The following is a 17977-nucleotide window of genomic DNA, read 5'->3' as shown; positions in this document are numbered from 1 at the left end:
TGAAAGTCTGACAGGTCTAAATACACTTCAGTGATTCTTTTTACAGCAAGGCTTCACTCTGCTCATGCTGAAATATCAGTCCTTCATAAATTAGTCCTTCTACACTAATTTTCTCCACCTGTCATGTGGCTAAGCAAGGAAGGGTGCAGACATAGCTACTACTTTGCCTGCCCCCATTTTGTTATAATTTCTTCTATTTCAGATTGGACCTCTCTAGCCTAGCACTCTCTCATCCAGCAACATCCATAATCCAGCATGATTTTAGTTTGCCAGACGAACACTTATGAGTGTGCCCCAGTTTCCGATGGTTCCATAAAGTTTGTTTATAGCCACTAGTCCTGGCTCTCAGTGGCCTGTACGTTATTTCACTGTAATTTACCCCTACATGTCTTCTAAGAGACCAGTAAGAAGTAAAAGTGTGCTAGACAAAATTGACCTCCCATGGTCCAGCAAATGCACTGTCATTCAGTACCGGTCAGGTCCTGAGGATGCTGGACTGGACTAGAGAGGTTCAATCTGTAGGCAAAAAAATGTTTGGCCGGTCTTACTACAGTTGTTTCCTCACTCTAAAGGAAGGTATGGCAACAGCAAGTGCAAAAGGAAGAGAAAAATAATTTGAATACAATAAATATATGTTTAAGTTCTTTTCATGGAAGAATTTTTGACAGAGGATTTCCCCGTACAGGTTGCACCTCTGATACCTGGTTTGCTCTCGTCTGGCAACACCCCTCGTCTGGCATGACCATGGATGTTGCCACACAACAGCATAGTGTCTGGTGCAGGAGCCATCATAACGTTCAGAGCCGGAGCCCCCACACGCCCCAGGCCAGAGGCCCCACAGCAGTGTGTGGACTGGGGCCAGAAGGGCTGGAAGCTCCAGCCTGTGCTGTGGCAGCAGGGGCTGGAAGCCTGCTGCAGGGCTGAGAGCTGGAGCTCTCTTCCACTCCATTGCAGCCAGTGGGGTGGGGGCGAGAAGCTGCAGGCAGGAGCTGCAGCAGCCTCTGATTGCAGGGCTTTCTGCCTGCAGGAGCCCGACACCTCTCCTCATCCAGGACATTCTCTTGTCCAGGACCAGTCAGGTCCTGAGCATGCCAGATAAGGGAGATGCAACCTGTATAACCTACTGCAGCCTTAATATTCTTCAAAAAGCACTACTTCTGGAAGACACGAGCCAGTGAAGGTCTAATCCTGATGCATAATAGTCCATATCATCAGCAAATTCTCAACAGTATATACATACATCAAAAAATAGAGGATTGTAGACAGTCAGTGGCAGATCTATGTGACCTAAGTGTCCTGGGCAATTATTGAAGTCCTGCATACATGTAGTACATGCTTCTTTGGCATCAGGAGGGCCCAAAGCCAAGTCATAGAGTCCATTTACTGCTGGGTTGCCCACGTTATCTAGGTAACGAGGGTTGGTTATAGCTTTTACACTTAGCTTCCTATAGATAAAAGAAAAAAATAAAGTTACTCTTAAAAAGGCAGGTATTGTTAACTTTACGTATGTACAGTCAGTTTCATTTGTTTCCACAGTATGGCAGTTATGGGGTCCTCGCTATACAAAACTAGGCTGCGCTCAACAGGGGCAGGGATACCAGAAAAGCTAGTCACAATGCACCCCAGGAAAGTCCCCTATTCTTACCGAAAGCGGCATCTTTAGAAATTACCCGGTCTAACTCCCCAGCAGCACAAGGCACCAGCTCCCCCTCCTAGGGGCACACACCAGGCCCTCTCCTCCATCCCACAACCAGCGAGGGCCAGCTCCCCTGCCCTCCACGAGCCCCACTCTACGGGAAAGGCCACCTCCCTCCCCTCCCAGACTCTTCTGACTCAGGGGCTGAATTTCCCTGGCCTCCTTCCGCCCCACCCCCCTCTCCACAGCTGTCTCCCGCGCGCGGGCTGCGTCGGGCTCCAGAGGCGTAGCAGGCAAAAGGCGGCCGGCCCGGCTCCTTGCAGCCCAGCCTGCGCGCGGGGTTAGAGTGTCTCTCAGCTCCGCGACACCCTCCTCTACCCTCAGACACGCGCGCTCAGACAGAGCTCAACAGGCGAGTTCACTCATAAAGACTACACGCCCCAGCATACCATGCGCCAAGAGGCCATAAAGTCCCAACCGCTCGGCGGCGCACGGCCTGCTGGGAATAGTAGTTCCCGCGGTGTTGGTCACGGTGCTCAAGGCTCGGATGCTCACCTGATTTCTTCGGCAGTGTACATCCCGAAGGAGACGCCGGCCAGCCGCCGCCACGGTACTTCTCTGGGTGGCCGCATGGCGGGCGCACGCTCCGCTCCGCTCCCTGCCCCTGTGAGTCCTTCACCAAAAGCCACTGCGCCACGCGGCCCTCAGCAGCATGCTCGGCACGCACTCAGGTGACGGGACCGTCGCCGGCCGCTACCACTGGATGGGGAAGGGTTCTTCCGGTCCCTCCCCCTCCCACAGACAAATGGTACCGCCCTCCCCTTCCCGCCATCGACTGCGCGGGCCGCCAAGATGGTGGGACGGTGGTGGCGGTTCGGCTCGTGGCAACGAGCGGTGCACCTCAGCGGCCGATTCGGCGTACGGCTGCCTCGCGTGAGCGAGGGAGAAAGCGGCAGGTAGGAGTGAGGGGGACTAACGGGGGGCTGTGCGCGCGCAGGGCTGAAAAGGCCCATGACGCTTGGGCGGGCGCGGCGCCGGAGTGGGCTGGCGCATGCGCAATGTAGCTGCCGGTTACGGTACATTCTGACCATGTGAAGTTCTTGCATATGCCCGGGGAACGGCCAAGAGGATTGCGCATGCGTAGTGGTCGCTTGCCTGTCTGGCTGCCCTTGAGGAAATGGGGTTATTAGGATTGGCTGAGACCTTGATGCAGTTAAACTGTTCGTTTGGGCCCAGGCTGTCAGCACAGGGGCTTGTGCCCTCTTGCCTGGGCTGCAGGGCGTCTGGCTCCATGTCCATGAGTTTTACATATTGGATACCAGGGGAGAGGTCTGCCCTGGCTGCCTTTAGCAGTGACACCAGTTTCACAACTGGTTCTGGGGGGGGGGGGTCAGTTGCTGGTTCATTTGTAAATGGCCCCTTTCCGGTCTGTATTGTTAAATCGTGTTCAGTGCAGCGGTGATTAAGCAGGACTTGGGAGGACCCCAGTGAATAAAGGGAGTGGTAAACACTCAGTGCCCAAGAGTCCTTGGTACAGTCTAACAGATTACGATGGGGAAAGTATCAGGGGATAGCCGTGCTAGTCTGTGTCTGCAAAAACAAAAAGTCCTGTGGCACCTTATAGACTAATGTGTTTTGGAGCATAAGCTTTCATGAACAAAGATCCACTTCTTTAGATGCATGTGATGTGCATCTGATGAAGAGAGTCTTTGCACATGAAAGCTTATGCTCCTAAATATCTGTTAGTCTGTAAGGTGCCACAGGACTTGTTTTTAAGATGGGGCAAGTGGTGAGTTAACAGTGGTGTTAGACCTGGTTACAAAAGGAGAACAAGGTTGATTGTTCTGCAGTACAGTTGAAACAAATCCCCCAGATCTTACAATGGTAGGTTCACTTTGCACAGGCTCAAGGCCATATATTTAGTTTTGCAGTGTACTCCAACTCCAGGGCTGTAGCAAAGTTTGGGAGCACAGTCTAATACAAACTTTAAGCTTCCTATTTGATAGGTGCGAAGAGTTCAGTACAGATTATTATTCACTTAGTTTGACATGAAGATTAGAATGAACGGAAAAAGACTTGATTTACGGGGCATTCTGTGTGCTTCTTAGCAAATGACGTCCAAATGGCTACTTTTCTTTTTGGCCACACAATACATAGACGTGCCTTACACTCTCTTCTGAATCAATCTGTATCATGAGAGTTCTTTGAAACAGATCAAATCTGTGTAAGCTCTCAGCCTAGTTCCAGCATCAAGTCCCCATGTGTTTGTTGAAGCAGTGCAAGTATTCAAAAATATAAAATTTGTCTCTCTTTAATTTTTAGCATTTACGTTTTCAGTATTTTCTCTAGAAATTATTTTATGATCACCTGAATTCAGGGACTGGAGCTTTAAATAAAAATAACATATTTCACCAGGCTTGTGATAAAACCTCAGAGTTGGCAATACGTAATAGGATTGCCAGAGACTTGCATTTGTTAATGGTCAAGTTGCTTGCAGTATAAAATTCTGCATATCCATTTTTGCAGTAGATATTAATGTCAATGCTGATACTCAAAACTGTCACGTTCATGTTTTCTATGTATAGGCATTGTTCAGGAGGTGCATCACGTCAGAAGACTGAAGCTGCTGCAGGAGGTACAGTATCTTAATTAGTTCATCTTTGCAGTGCTGCAAAATATACTGTATTGTGATGTTAAAACAAGGCACCTAAAGAGGAATTTAGAACTTTTTGTGTTCACAATTGCCCATCTTAAAATCCAGGACTGTTGTTTTTGACTTTTAGCAGCTGAGACTAATCTAGTTTGTAGTTGAAGAAATGGCAATCTCACGTATGTGTTCTAACATTCTTATGATCAATATTTCTTCTTACAGTTACTGAAGAAGAAATTGTTATTCCAAGAAAGAAAACTTGGTGAGTATTTAAATTCTTATCACTTGTTCTCTCTGTTGGGGGCCTTTGGAGTTTTCTTGACGTCCATCCTCTATACTTTTGAATAGTAACAGAGAGTAAGCCGTGCTAGTCTATACACTATCAAAACAAAAAGCAGTCAAGCAGTACTTTAAAGACTAGCAAAATAGTTTATTAGGTGAGCTTTCGTGGGACAGACCCACTTCTTCAGACTATCGCCAGACCAGAACAGGCTCAATATTTAAGACACAGAGAACCAAAAACAGTAAGCAAGGAGGACAAATCAGAAAAAGATAATCAAGGTGAGCAAATGAGAGAGAGGAGGCGTGGGGGGGGAAGATCAAGAATTAGACTGAGCCAAGTACGCAGACGAGCCCCTATAGTGACTAGGAAAGTTCCCATCACGATTTAAACCATGTGTTAATGTGCCAAATTTGAATATAAATGTCAGCTCATCCACTTCTCTTTCTAAAACGGTGCGATAATTTCTCGTCAGTAACACACATACCTTGAGGTCATTGACAGAATGCCCCATTTCATTAAAATGTTGACTAACTGGTTTGTGGATCTGGAGTGTTTTGATGTCTAATTTGTGCCCGTTGACCCTTTGTCTAAGGGAATTAGAAGTCTGTCCAATATACAAAGCATCTCGGCATTGTTGGCACATGATGGCATATATGATGTTAGTAGAGGAGCATGAGAAAGTGCCCGTGATTCTGTGAGTAACCATCCAGTGATGGTATTTCCAGAGAAGATATGTGGACAAAGCTGGCAGCGGGCTTTGTTGCAGGGAAAGGTTCCAGGACTGGTGTTCCTGGGGTATAGACTGTGGCTGTTAGTAAGGATCCTCATGAGGTTGGGAGGTTGTCTGTAGGAGAGAACAGGCATGTCACCCAGGGCCTTCTGGAGTGTAGCATCCTGATTAAGAATAGGTTGTAGGTCTTTAATAATTCATTGCAGTGGTCTGAGTTGGGGGCTGTAGGTGATGACCAGTGGTGTTCTGTTCTTGGCTCTTTTGGGCCGATCTTGGAGTAGCTGGTCTCTGGGTATGCGTCTGGCCCTGTCGATTTGTTTTTTTACTTCTCCTGGTGGGTAATTCAGGTTTATGAATATTTGGTAAAGTTCTTGTAGTTTTTGGTCTCTGTCAGTTGGATCAGACCAAATGCGATTGTACCTAAGAGCTTGACTGTAAACAATGGATCTAGTCACGTGTGCAGGATGGAAACTAGAAGGGTGTAGATAAGTATAGCGATCGGTAGGTTTTCGGTACAGTGTGGTACTGATCAGGCCATCCTTGATTAGTACTGTAGTGTCCAGGAAATGTATCTCTTGCATGTTGTAATCGAGGCATAAGTTGATGGTGGGGTGTAGATTGTTAAAGTCTCTGTGGAATTCTTCTAGAGCCTCTGTACCATGGGTCCAAATCATAAAGATGTCATCAATGTATCTTAAGTAGAGGAGTGGTAATAGGGGACGAGAGCTGAGGAATCGTTGTTCCAGGTCAGCCATAAATATATTAGCATATTGTGAGGCCATGCGGGTGGCCCATAGCAGTTCCACTAATCTGGAGGTATAAATTGTCCCCAAAACAGAAATGATTGTGTGTGAGAACAAAGTTACAGAGGTCAGACACCAGATTGGCTGTGGTGGCATCAGGGATGGTGTTCCTGATTGCTTGTAATCCGTCTTTATGTGGAATATTAGTGTATAGAGCCTCTACATCCATTGTGGCAAGGATGGCATTATCAGGAACTTTTCCGATGTTTTGTGATTTCCTCAGGAAGTCGGTGGTATCTTGGACTATGCTAACAGTAAATTTCAGTTTTGTGTAGTGTGGCATGAGGTGAAAAGTCAATGAAGAAACTGCACGAAGGGCTCTTTCTCCAGTAAGCCACCCCAGCCTTTCTTTGAGACTACTTTAAGGAACCTGTTTCAGTACATTTTGTTTCTTTCTTACTTAAAGACATGTTAGTCAGCCACATCTTACTCATTTTTGAGAGGTTGTTTATGTTGAGACACATTTCATTATAGCTGAACTAAACTTCGGCATAAATGGAGCAGATAAAACTAGGAGGAAGCTTGTATTTCTAAGTCTTGGTGAATGGATTATTGCCGAGGGGGTGTTCTGAAGCGTGATATTGCACATATCCCACGCCAGTCTCACCTTTGTTAGTTGATCCATGGAGGAGGGTTGAGTTGAGTGCAGAGTGAATTTTAATCATTATACTATAAATCTAGATGTGAGATATTAGAGGCAACTGGTATGGATGGGTTTGCTTAGCAACTGAATATCTGTACAGCATGCTATCAGTGAAGGATTTGAGTTTGGATCCTTGAATTTCCAAGGCCTGGGAGCACTATGAAAAAGCTCTTGATCATGTTAACTGTATTTCTTGCAGCCAGCCCAAGAGTTACAGCATAGGATACCACCTCCAGCCCTCACTCTGCACAACAGTTAATTTTTGTGATTTGAGCCTTTCAAGGATAATATTCTTTCCCTTTCTCTCCTCCCCCAGTACTCTCCCAACTAAGCCTGCATCCACAACATCATGGTGTATCTAAAATTGTATATCAGTGGTTGACTGGTATGTCTAGCATAGATACAGCCTTGAGCATGTGGCTTGAGGGAAAGGAAATGAAAACACATATGCAGACTCCATTTTTATGGAGTCTTAACTGTGTTGGCTACAATGATTTCCTGCTAGTTACATGGGTATATTTTAATGTGTTAAACTAATTGATTCATCTGTAATTTAGCAGTCAAGCTTTCCTTCTCTCCATGTTCCAAGAGAAAATTATGTATTTTTAAATAGAATATTTAGAGCATCATTATACTTGACAGATAATTTTTTCTTAAAATCCTGATGCTCTGAGATTCCAAATGTATCGAGTAGAGGGTGGACAGTTAATGTATTATATTAATTGATTTTTTAAAAGCCTGTTGCACACAATTAATGCAAGTTTCTTAAATTTAGGGATAAACTAGCAGTTCTTCGAACACTTGCATCTACAGTAAACCGGGTAAGTATCTTCTGAAGAAGTGAGTTAACTCACGAAAGCTCATGCTCTAAACTTTTCTGTTAGTCTATAAGGTGACACAGGACCCTTCGTTGCTGCTATCTTCAGATTATAATCAGTTTTATTGGACTATGTAGTCCTGCTTTTTAATATGCTCGATTTGCAATGTGTATACCTTTCATATATTTGCCACTATCATAAATGAAAAATGGGATCCTAGCTACTAAATGAGTACAGTTGTCACGTTATTCATCATCTTGAATTTTATATGAATAACCTGTTTGGAGCTGTAACTTTGTATAATATGTTAAGATAATGTGTCAGACCAGTGTTGATCTGCTAGAGTGGGAGAGATATTGTACGTGCACTGTTGACCATAAGACCCTAATTCTCTGTTGCCATGCACATGGTGCATCCATTCTTATCAGTGCAGCATCAAAGCAAAATGTATTTAGAATACCATCCTTTGATGTGGTACAGTTTCACATTCATCATGTAAAATGCTTGGCAGCAGAGAATCCAGCCTTTGGTTTACACTCTAAGTGTGCCAGATGAGCCTGTTAGAAAGCAGTTATAGACTGGAGAACAGAAATCTTCTGAATTACGATTCTGTGTGTCACAGGAACAAAGAGCCCCAGATAATTTAGTGTTTGTTCATAGTTTATGGAAAGTAATAGCCCAATCCTGTACAGTTTTAAGAACTCTCAGACCCCATTCATTTTCATCATCATCATCATCATCATCAACTGAGGGCTCAGCGCCCGTTGGTGTCTGATGTCTCTCTCACTATTTCCTTCCATCTTTCCCTATCCAGTGCAGTGGCTTAGTTTCTGTAAACTAGCTCTGCACCAATCTATCCATTCTCTGTGGGGTCTGCCTCTCCTGTTCGAATCAGCCATTATGCCGAATACTAGGGTCTTGATTTTTCATTCGTCGTTCATTCTGCAAATATGTCCAAATAACTGTAGCTTCCGTTTTATAGCCTTCTGCAGCAGGTTCTCTTTCAGCTGTATCTTTCTACGTAATTCCTCCTTGGTGACCTTCTGCATCCATCCTATTCTCAGAATCTTTCTGTAACAACTCCTTTCGAACGCCAATATTCTTCTTTTCGAATCTGTCGTTATCACCCATGTCTCACATCCATACAACATGCTACTGAATACACAAGTTTTCAAGACGCCCAGCTTCGTTCTTAAGCTAATTGCTTTGCTTTTCCAGATCTTATCTATTGCCTTGAAACTCGCTCTTGCTTTCGCTATTCTAGTTGCTATTTCCTTCTTACAGTCTAGATCATACGTTATGTTGCTCCCCAGATATATGAACTTCTCTACATTTTCTAGTTCAACACCATCGACGCTGATCTTCCTTCCTATTTCCTTATCTCCAAATACCATTGTTTTTGTTTTATCAATGTTCGTAATCAGTCTGTATCGCTTCCCTTCTTCGTTTAACACCCGCACCATTTTTACTACCTTCTCCTCATCTTCCTCAATGATAACCATATCATCCGCAAACGTGAAGCTGTTAGTTCTTTCCCCGTGCACATATATCCCTTCTACCTCTTCCTTGATCTTGTCCATCACTCTCTCCAGATGTGCGATGAAGATACGTGGCGATATTGGATCTCCTTGTCTCATACCTCTACTTGTTTTAAACCAACTTCCCAGCTCCCTGCGTGTTTTCACCGCTGCCTCCACATTATCATTGATATCTTTCAACAACTGTATCAGTCTGCTATCCACTCCATTCATTTTGGTGGCAGTTAAAGCACTTGCTGCTTTGCAGGATGCTTTTAGTACCTTTAGTTATTTAGGTCCCTATCCTAACAGGATCTCTATATTAATAACGTATGTGTACTTGTATACCTCTGAAAAACTGTTTGATTGTTGATTCCCAAACTAATATGTAACTACATTTCAAACTAGTGATTTATTTTGCTGCATAAATATATTCCTCTTTTAAAATGGGATAGAGAGGTGGTTGTGCTAGATCTGCTGATAGTCCCTTAATTTCAGAGGTGAAATAACATATGTGTAACATCCTTGTCTGCATAGACCATAAAACTTTAAATGTTGTCTCTTCCTTTCTGCAGGATCCTACAGCTGCACGTTATGTGTTTCAAGATGACCCTTTCCTTCTCCCTAGAAGTTATTATGAATCTGTGAGTATTCTATTTTGAAACTTTGAGGATCTCTGACTCTAGGTATTAGGGGGACAATTGGCAGCATGGGATTTCTTTAATTGAAAAAGAAAATCAAGTTTCTGATCACTCTTTAAATATGTTCAGAATGTTTGTTTTTTTTCTTTCACCATTTTTGCTCTCCTATTGATTATAAGGATCTTTAGGGCAGGCTTTGGAGCAATGCCACCAAGCAGGCTCTCACCCACTCCTTCCTACCATCCTCTCCAGGCACTTGGCTGCCTACTTCCTTTCCACTTTCAGAACTTCCTATTGCATGGTTATTTGCTGGTAGGCAGCTTTTCTTGAGGAAGGGAAGGCTCTGCACAGGTGATGTTTATGTGCGGTGGTTGCTGAGTGTAACTACTGTCTTTAGAGCTGATGTTTGCAACACTTTACTGTACACGCTTGTAATTTTTTAAATGAGATGTGGACTGAAACGTCTATATTTGTGTTACTCTGTAGAACAGAAAAAACTAATTGTCCCAACTTCTAAGAACTTACCATCTTACAAAGAACAGCCATGGTATAATAGTGAGTGTGGAAAGAACAGTGTTGAGAGTTAGGGATCTTTGAAAGAGAGAGTACTTCCAGAGCAGCAGCATGGAAGGAGGCAAATAGAAGGCATAAAGTCTCGAGGCAACAGAAATGGAAGGAGTGTAATAGAAGTGAAAGCAAATAAAAGAAACATAGGAGGGAGCAAGATTAAAGGAGTCCTTGACAGTGAAGCCCAGGAGCTTGCATTTGACCCAATTGGAATTCCTGCAAGTTTAAGATAGGGTCTGATGTGATTTGAGAGCGAAGATTGGAGTGGTGAAGCCAGAGAAGAGAGAGCTGTTGTGATCATTGTGGGATATGAATTGGGGGAAGGTGCTTAGCAGCTGAACAACTGTTTATGCTCTTCCGGAGGTGTGAGATATGTCTTCTGGAACAATGAGCTCTCTGAGGGATGGTTATCATCTCTGCCACTAGACCTTTTAAAGGAATTGTAAAGAAACTAACTTATCTCCTTTCCTTCCCATACAGCGTTTATTTTTGTTGTCCAAACAGTCTGGGGAAAATGCTGCAAAATACATTGTTAATGAATTCCCTCGATTCTTTGAGAAGGATATTGCGGAGCCTCATATACCGGTAAACTCTCTGCTCTTGTGGTTGTGCTATATAGCAGTATGGGCAGTTGAACTGCATATATAAAGATTATAGGACTAGGCCCAAAACTTAGTCTAAAAGTGGCAAAATCTTATGACTTACCATTCAATAGCTGAATGTTCTGTTGTCTACATAAGCTATGTTTCCATTTAGCTTTACCAAGGGCAGCATCTCTTAAGGCTTCAACATTTGATTAAAGTCAGTCAGGGCTTATCAGGTAGAAGTAAGGAGTGAATAGATCAACCTGATTTTTACTGTACTTGTTTCATTTAAATTCTGAAGATTTTAGTGTTGCTAGTCCAGCTTGTAAATGACTGGCCACTTAGGAAAAGCAAATCCCTAAAAAGTAATTCCAGTGAAAGTCATTGCTCTTATTACTTTTGCGGGGGCAGAGAAAAGTTGGAAGAGCCATAGTGACTTTCAGGGTAGATAATACATTTCAGCTGGTGTCCTGGCTATTAGATGTTTTGAGCGGTGTTTGTGGAGGAATTCTGTATCAAGAAATTCATAACTAATATAGCTGTCAGTGAGTAACTTGGTAACAATACAGACACTAAAAAGAGTCAGGAAATGTTTTTTGGCAAATAGACTCCATATTAGACATATTAATATAGAACTTTGAGTAATGTTCATTTAAGCTACAATATTGAAATTTATTTCCTGCACTCCTTGGAAGCAGTACAAAGGCTTGTGGGAGTTGGGGGTAACAGAGATGCTGAGGGGGAAGGAAGTAATTGCAGGGAAGGCGCATTGGAGAGAACCTGGAGGACTGTTGGGTGTTAAGGTGATATTTTTGGGAGGGAGAGATTGTTAGGGAACTGGGGAGCCTTCCTCATACATACCTTTTCTGAGGACTAGTCTCTCCCATTCAATCAGATACATCTGCCCTTGTGTCCTTGCATTTTTCTCCCCCGTCCTCTAATGTCCCTACACCCCACTCCAATTCATCACCCTCGCCAGCAGCTCCATGTGCTCCTGGCTGTTCATCCCCACTTCCACTCCCATAGCTCATGCCTGATCATCTGGCCCCATGGGCAGGGCACTGTGAGAAACTCAGCCTTTTTCCTCCCTATTTGTCCCTGTTTGCAGCTGGCTGCTCCCACCAGAGGGCAGCAACCCTCTCTTTTGGTGTCATAGCAGCCCCATCTGGGCAAAAAGCATAACTGTTGTGCCTCTCTGGCAGAATGTATGTTCTGTAGAAAAGGGAAAAAAATGTGGGGGATGTGAATTCTGTATGTGCTCAGTGACACAGAATTCCCCCAGGAGAAGAGCATCCATTCATCCTATGTACTACTTAATTCTAGTGCCTGATGCCAGAGAATCTTACACCTGAGATTGAAGAAGTGAGTGAGGCAGCCCTTAAAGAACGTATCCAGCTCAGGAAAGTGAAAGCTTCTGTAGACATGTTTGATCAGCTCCTGCAAGCAGGTACCTCTTTAAGTTACCCTACTGGTTTTGCACAGCTGCCATATATGTGCGGAGACTAAGAAGTAGACTGAAGGTGGCTTAATGTTAACATACACAGTTGCAGAACTGACTTGTATTTTTGGAACCTGTTTCTTAAGTCTTGCTGGGCTCTCATCAGCCATCATTTGTTCACTGAGTCGTTAATAGTCTTGAGAATGATACACTTTGGTAGCTCAGCAGTGGGAGAGAAGGGTGTCAAGAGTGAGGAGTTTCCAAGATTGTCGTCTCTTTTACAAATGGGACTTCAGAATCCAAGAAGTTAAAGCCCCACTTTTGTAAGTCCTGTTGTGTATCTTAGACCACTCTGATCCTAAGTGATGAAGTATCCTGCTTTAACTGTAGCCAAAAATGTCTGCAAAATCCTTCGAGAGCATTTCTTGTGCTCCACTGCTAAGAGAATTTTTCAAAATACCAAAACAGTTTTAACCCTTAACCTTGTGAGCTATGTGATGGAAACACCACGAATGACTTTAGTTTGTGGTCCATTGTTGCCCTAACAGAGAGGAGAGGATTCCATTACATTAACTTAAAGCTTGTTGGGTTGAAGGTAAGATCATTTGCTGTCCTAGAACAGGTTGTTCCTGACTAGCTTTTTCAAACTGGGCAGAACAAGCATGTAGCATTGCATTTCAGTTATACTGGTATTGCAGCAGTGTCAGTCTTGGTAGCTGTCACCCACACATTAGATAATACCCACTCAGCAAACTATCTCTCTCTTGCCTGTGTTCTGGATAACAGCAATGGCATCAGTGTTGCAGCTGAGAAGGCAGTTCTATTTTATGAGTACTAAATTGCTGTTCTGTGGTCACTCCGTTTTGAAGTGATTGTGTAATTTAGATTATCAGAGGTGTAGCTTTATTAGTCTGTGTCCACAAAAACAATGAGGAATCGCTGACATTTTAAGGACTAACAGATTTGGGCGTAAGCTTTTGAGCAAAGACCAGCTTCATGCGTCTGATGACGTGGGTCTTTGCCCATGAAAGCTTATGCCCAAATAAATCTGCTAATCTGGATGTGTAATTTTGGGGGTGTTGCTTTCAAACCCACCTGTGTTCCTGTAAAGTCACTTTCTAGAAATTCTGCAATGTTTTGAAATTTTTGGAATCGGTGAAGAGCCCCATTTCAAGAGTCTGTTGCATGAACAACATATCCTAATTCTGCTTCTTCACTGCTTACAGGAATTCCCGTATCTCTGAAGACATCAAACAGTCTTCTTGATCTCTTGTGTTTCTATGGAGACAGAGAACCTGTTAGGGAAAACCAACCTGAACAAAAGGAGGAGCTGGAAGAATCAGAGGTGCACAAAACCTCTACAGGGGTGGTTGAATTAATTTTTTGATGAAGTAATAGGAGAGAGAGACACTCCTTAAGCGTTGGGTGCCTGGAGAGGCATAAATGTGCTGATGCTTGTATCCTTGTTGAATAGCACATTGCAATTACAGATCTTGTGACCTGACCAGAGTGGCATACTTTTAAAAGCTGAATTAGACCTGTAGGCCCCTGTCCATACTTAGCTGAAATGTTGCTTAAACATGCTTAAAAAGTTGCTGACCAGTGTGGGGCTGATGGTGGATAACATTTTTCTGACAGCCATGTTTTTACAATTAAAAAAGTTGTATATCCCACAAAACCACATTAGTTGTAGCAACGGTTAACTTAGCATCCTTCTCAGTGTGGAACTGCTGCCTTTACATATACCAAGAAGATATGGTAAAGTACTTCCACTGTGAGCAGGGGTTAAGCCAGGGCTGGCATTTAAGGTCCTAGTGTGCAGCCAGCACATTGATGGGCCTGATATCTAGGCCTGCTGACCATGAACAAGCAATTGTTTATTCCACTTGGAGAGAGCAGCAGCACTCTTGACCCTAGGGTAATGAAAAAAGAGCATGACTTGATGCTGTTCCCTCTCTGTACCCTTCTTCCTCCTTCCCCATTCTCTAATTCCATACTCTGGTTCCTTCTCGCAGCCCATTAGCTCTCCCACATATGCTAAGAGTTCTGACTGTTTGAATTCCTCTCCTATTTAGCAGATAGAGCATGGAGATAGGTGTCTTCTGCTTTTAGGTGAGAAGTGGGCATTGGGGACAATGTTTCTAATCTATGCCCAAAGTGGGCAACAGGGTGAATCTTGCTCTGCAAGGCAAACAGGCATAAGCAAGTAAGTGAAATACACGCCTGTTTAGCATGTACCTTTTGGTACTCTGATGTAACAGTTAATGACCGGAGCGAACATTTTGGGACAGAAATGTCATTTCTGACCTGATTGTGTTCTGTTTAATAAATGAAACTCATCTTGATGCATTTGATTTTGGGAGACCAACATACATACCTCAACAGGAATGAGCAAGTAGTTGAAATATGTTACAGGAGAAGTATATATGACACTTTATATTAAAATTCATATTTAAAAAAAAGAAAAAGTAAACAAGAAGATGAGCAAATTGTCAAATGGGCAAATTGGCTTTCTTATCCCAGGGCAGACAAACCAGCTGTACTTCATACATGGTGAGAGGAATTTGATGTTCCTCCTCTTTGAGCCCATGTTTGTGCACGGCGCACAAACTTTCAGAAAATTAGAAAATTAAAAAACAAACAAAAAAACCAACAAAGCAGAGGACTTTATGATGCCGTTGTGGCTAAGCAACATATTAAAAGACAGTTGGAGGAAGAAAGGTATCTTTAGAAATCACATCCTAGTGAGAAAAAGAGAAAGGAGTTTGAACTCTGGCAAGTTATATGTAAATGTAGAAAAAGGCAGGCTTAGGAACAATTAGCTCAAGGACACAGAAACTAACTTGTCTACTATAGATTGGGAGGGAAGGTGGAGGGAATACAATTTCACCAGCAGCCAGTGTCTAGACTGTAAGTGATTCCACTCATGATTGCAGGGAAAGGTAGGGAATTACTAGACTGCTTTTGCAGTGTATATCTTTAGTTGGAGCTGTCTTTAGCCTATTTAATTCCAGCTGTCACTTCCTAGAATTGTAATAAAAGGCTGATATTTTACTCATTGCAAATGTTTGTGGCAAAAGTCTTTTCAGGAGGAAGCTCCAGATCAGAAGAAACAAAGGGGGCGTTCACAGAAGGTCACAGAGTTCATTGGCCCTCAGTGGAAGTATGTGTGGAAGGCATTTCTCTAGTGTCTTGGGGTTTTATTAAATGTGATGTGGACGTGAATCTTGTTTTTCTCTAAGATAGTAGTTTCTTTTCATTGTGTCTGTAAAGACCTATTAATATATTTGCCACTGACAATTCTTCATGTCATACATTGATGTATTTAAGATGTGTGGTAAGACCTTCGATTTACGAACACCAGAATTACAAACTGACCATTCAGCCACACATCTCATTTAGAACCAGAAGTATGCACTCAGATAGCAACAGAGGGGGACCTCCCCTTCCCAAAATAAAGCAAACAAACAAAAAGGGGCAAATAACCACATTCAACTACTGAAAAATTAAAGTAGCATTTTTCTTCAGCATTGTGCAGTTGCAAAGCTGTATTAAATGTGCAAAAACAACCATAGCATTTTGTTCAGCAATTTGAACAGTTCAGATTTATGAACAACCTCCATACTTGAGGTGTTGATATTTCTCAGATATTATATTTTTTCTACAGCGGTAGTCATGATCCAATAAGAGGTTTAAGAATGGCTTGACCTTTTGCCTCTGGCTTAACATGATTGGAGTATTGTGTAAATCTTATACACAGTCTATTCTCTGCAACATTTGAAAGAGGGTTGGCTGCAAAGCAAACAGTTCAGTAACTAACAGTGGAATTATGTCACATTTCTCATCCAGAAGACTTCTGAAGCAGTAGTGGAAAATTAAAAAAACGAACAAAAAACCAACAAAGCAGAGGACTTTAAGATGCCATTGTGGCTAAGCAACGTATTAAAAGACAGTTAGAGGAAGAAAGGCATCTTTAAAAAATTAGAAATCACATCCTAGTGAGAAAAAGAGAGAGGAGTTTGAACTCTGGCAAGTTATATGTAAACATAGAAAAAGGCAGGCTTAGGAACAATTAGCTCAAGGACACAGGAACAAACAGCAAAAAAATTCCATCAGAAGCAGGAAACCTCCCAAACTGACTGGGGCCATAGGATGATCAAAGTGCTAGAGGAGCACTCAGAGAATACCAGGACATTGCAGAGAGGCTAAATGTGCCATTCTTTTTAGATGACAAATATGAAGACCCATCCCAGAATAAGGTATCAGTAGAGAAAGTTTTGGAATAAATTGATAAACAGTAATAAGTCATCAGAACCAGGTGGTGTTCAATCAAAAGTGGAACTTGAAAACTACCAACTGTAGTATGTCATCTATCACTTAAAACATGATGACTATACCAGATGACTGGAAGGTAATTTGTGTAATGTCTAATTAAAAATAAAAATGCTCCAGATGCAATTCTGGCTACAGGCTAGTATGCCTAACTTCAGTAACAGGTAAAATTGGCTGAAACTGAATAAGAGCGATATCAGACATGTAGATAAACGTGACACGTTGGGGAAGAATCAACGCAGCATTCATAAAGAGAAATCATGCTTTGTCAATCTATTTGAAGTCTTTGAGCAGACAGCAAGCATGTGGACTGGGGAAACCGGTGAATATAGTGTGTGTGGACTTTCAGAAATCCTTTGACAAGGTTCCATACCAAAGCAAAGTGGGCAGTCATGGGTTAGATGGGAAGGTCCTCTCATGAATCAATAACTGGTTAAAACCAGGTGACAAAGTGTAGGAATAAATAGTCAGTTTTTACAATAGAGAGGCATAAATAGTGGTATCCCCTCATGGATCTCGGTTTGTCTCCATGTGGTACGACATTACCCTTTTCCCTGATCATTTATGAAACAAGTTGACAAAGATAGCAAATAAGACAAAATTACTCAAGATGGTTAAGTCCAAAGCAGATTGCAAAATGTTACAAATGAATCTCACTAAATTGGGTGACCAGGCAAGAAAATGACAGATGAAATTCAGTACTCTTAAGTATAAAGGGATGGCCATTGGGGATTCAATGGATGACAAGAAGTGAAGAATAATACTATACCCAATTGATGAGTGCCAGATAAGTTTAGTTAGGTAAAATAGAATTGTCCAAATGGGAATTTGTGTGGGATCCCAGAAGTAACACCACTACTCTTATGTAGAATACATCCAATACTATATACATACTATATACATACTATAGATGTATATTTGATTTTTTTGAGGATCTTCTTCTTGTAACTAGCTAGCTGAAAACCATCCCGTAACCATTTATTCTTCCTCCCGGGCTTCCTGTCTAATGTTCTGTTCTTTGTTGAGTTTAGGGAGAACAACAATGCTGAAAGGATATTTAACCTCATGACAGAGAAAAATGCATACTCCTATTGCACAATGATCAGAGGAATGGTGAAGGTACAGTTATTTCTAGAGGATACTAGTTTTTGTTTGGCTTTTTTCCAGTTTAGTATGTCAGTATCTCTAAAACATTTTTGTCTTCTCTCAGCATGGGGCTTGCGTGAGGGCTCATAATATGTATTCAGAGTTGCTGAATGACAGGCACACCGGTGAGTGTCTTTCTGTCCCTTTGTTTTTCAGTAATAGTTGACAGATTGGCATGTAATGAACCAT

At 42.5% G+C, this 17977-nt stretch overlaps 2 protein-coding genes across 4 annotated transcripts in view; one reads left to right on the top strand and one right to left on the bottom strand.

The window, feature by feature from the left end:
* The window catches only part of POLR1A (RNA polymerase I subunit A), a 73234-nt gene extending 70858 nt beyond the window's left edge, over nucleotides 1-2376 (bottom strand). Inside the window, exons 1-2 of one of the 2 annotated variants that reach the window (XM_074992282.1) lie at nucleotides 2192-2376; nucleotides 1241-1445 (exon numbers count right to left, since the gene is read on the bottom strand). In XM_074992282.1, the coding sequence (XP_074848383.1) occupies nucleotides 1241-1445; nucleotides 2192-2268 (282 nt within the window). In that variant the 5' untranslated portion in view covers nucleotides 2269-2376. Of the gene's footprint in view, nucleotides 1-1240; nucleotides 1446-1897; nucleotides 2032-2191 lie in introns of those variants that run through there. The other variant, XM_074992283.1, reaches the window with a different exon arrangement.
* Nucleotides 2377-2467: 91 nt separating this feature from the next.
* PTCD3 (pentatricopeptide repeat domain 3) overlaps nucleotides 2468-17977 on the top strand; it is a 33529-nt gene continuing 18019 nt past the window's right edge. For both annotated transcript variants that reach the window (XM_074992281.1, XM_074992280.1), the window contains exons 1-11: nucleotides 2468-2592; nucleotides 4222-4271; nucleotides 4509-4548; nucleotides 7521-7566; nucleotides 9656-9724; nucleotides 10769-10873; nucleotides 12196-12319; nucleotides 13537-13655; nucleotides 15391-15473; nucleotides 17674-17761; nucleotides 17853-17913. In XM_074992281.1, coding sequence (XP_074848382.1) covers nucleotides 2489-2592; nucleotides 4222-4271; nucleotides 4509-4548; nucleotides 7521-7566; nucleotides 9656-9724; nucleotides 10769-10873; nucleotides 12196-12319; nucleotides 13537-13655; nucleotides 15391-15473; nucleotides 17674-17761; nucleotides 17853-17913 — 889 coding nt within the window. In that variant the 5' untranslated portion in view covers nucleotides 2468-2488. The remainder of the gene's footprint in view (nucleotides 2593-4221; nucleotides 4272-4508; nucleotides 4549-7520; nucleotides 7567-9655; nucleotides 9725-10768; nucleotides 10874-12195; nucleotides 12320-13536; nucleotides 13656-15390; nucleotides 15474-17673; nucleotides 17762-17852; nucleotides 17914-17977) is intronic.

The sequence above is a fragment of the Carettochelys insculpta genome, chromosome 4 (genome assembly GCF_033958435.1).
Source record: "Carettochelys insculpta isolate YL-2023 chromosome 4, ASM3395843v1, whole genome shotgun sequence".
NCBI lineage: Eukaryota > Metazoa > Chordata > Testudines > Carettochelyidae > Carettochelys > Carettochelys insculpta.
Note: the sequence above shows the minus strand (reverse complement) of the source record. Positions and strands in the feature narration are given on the sequence as shown.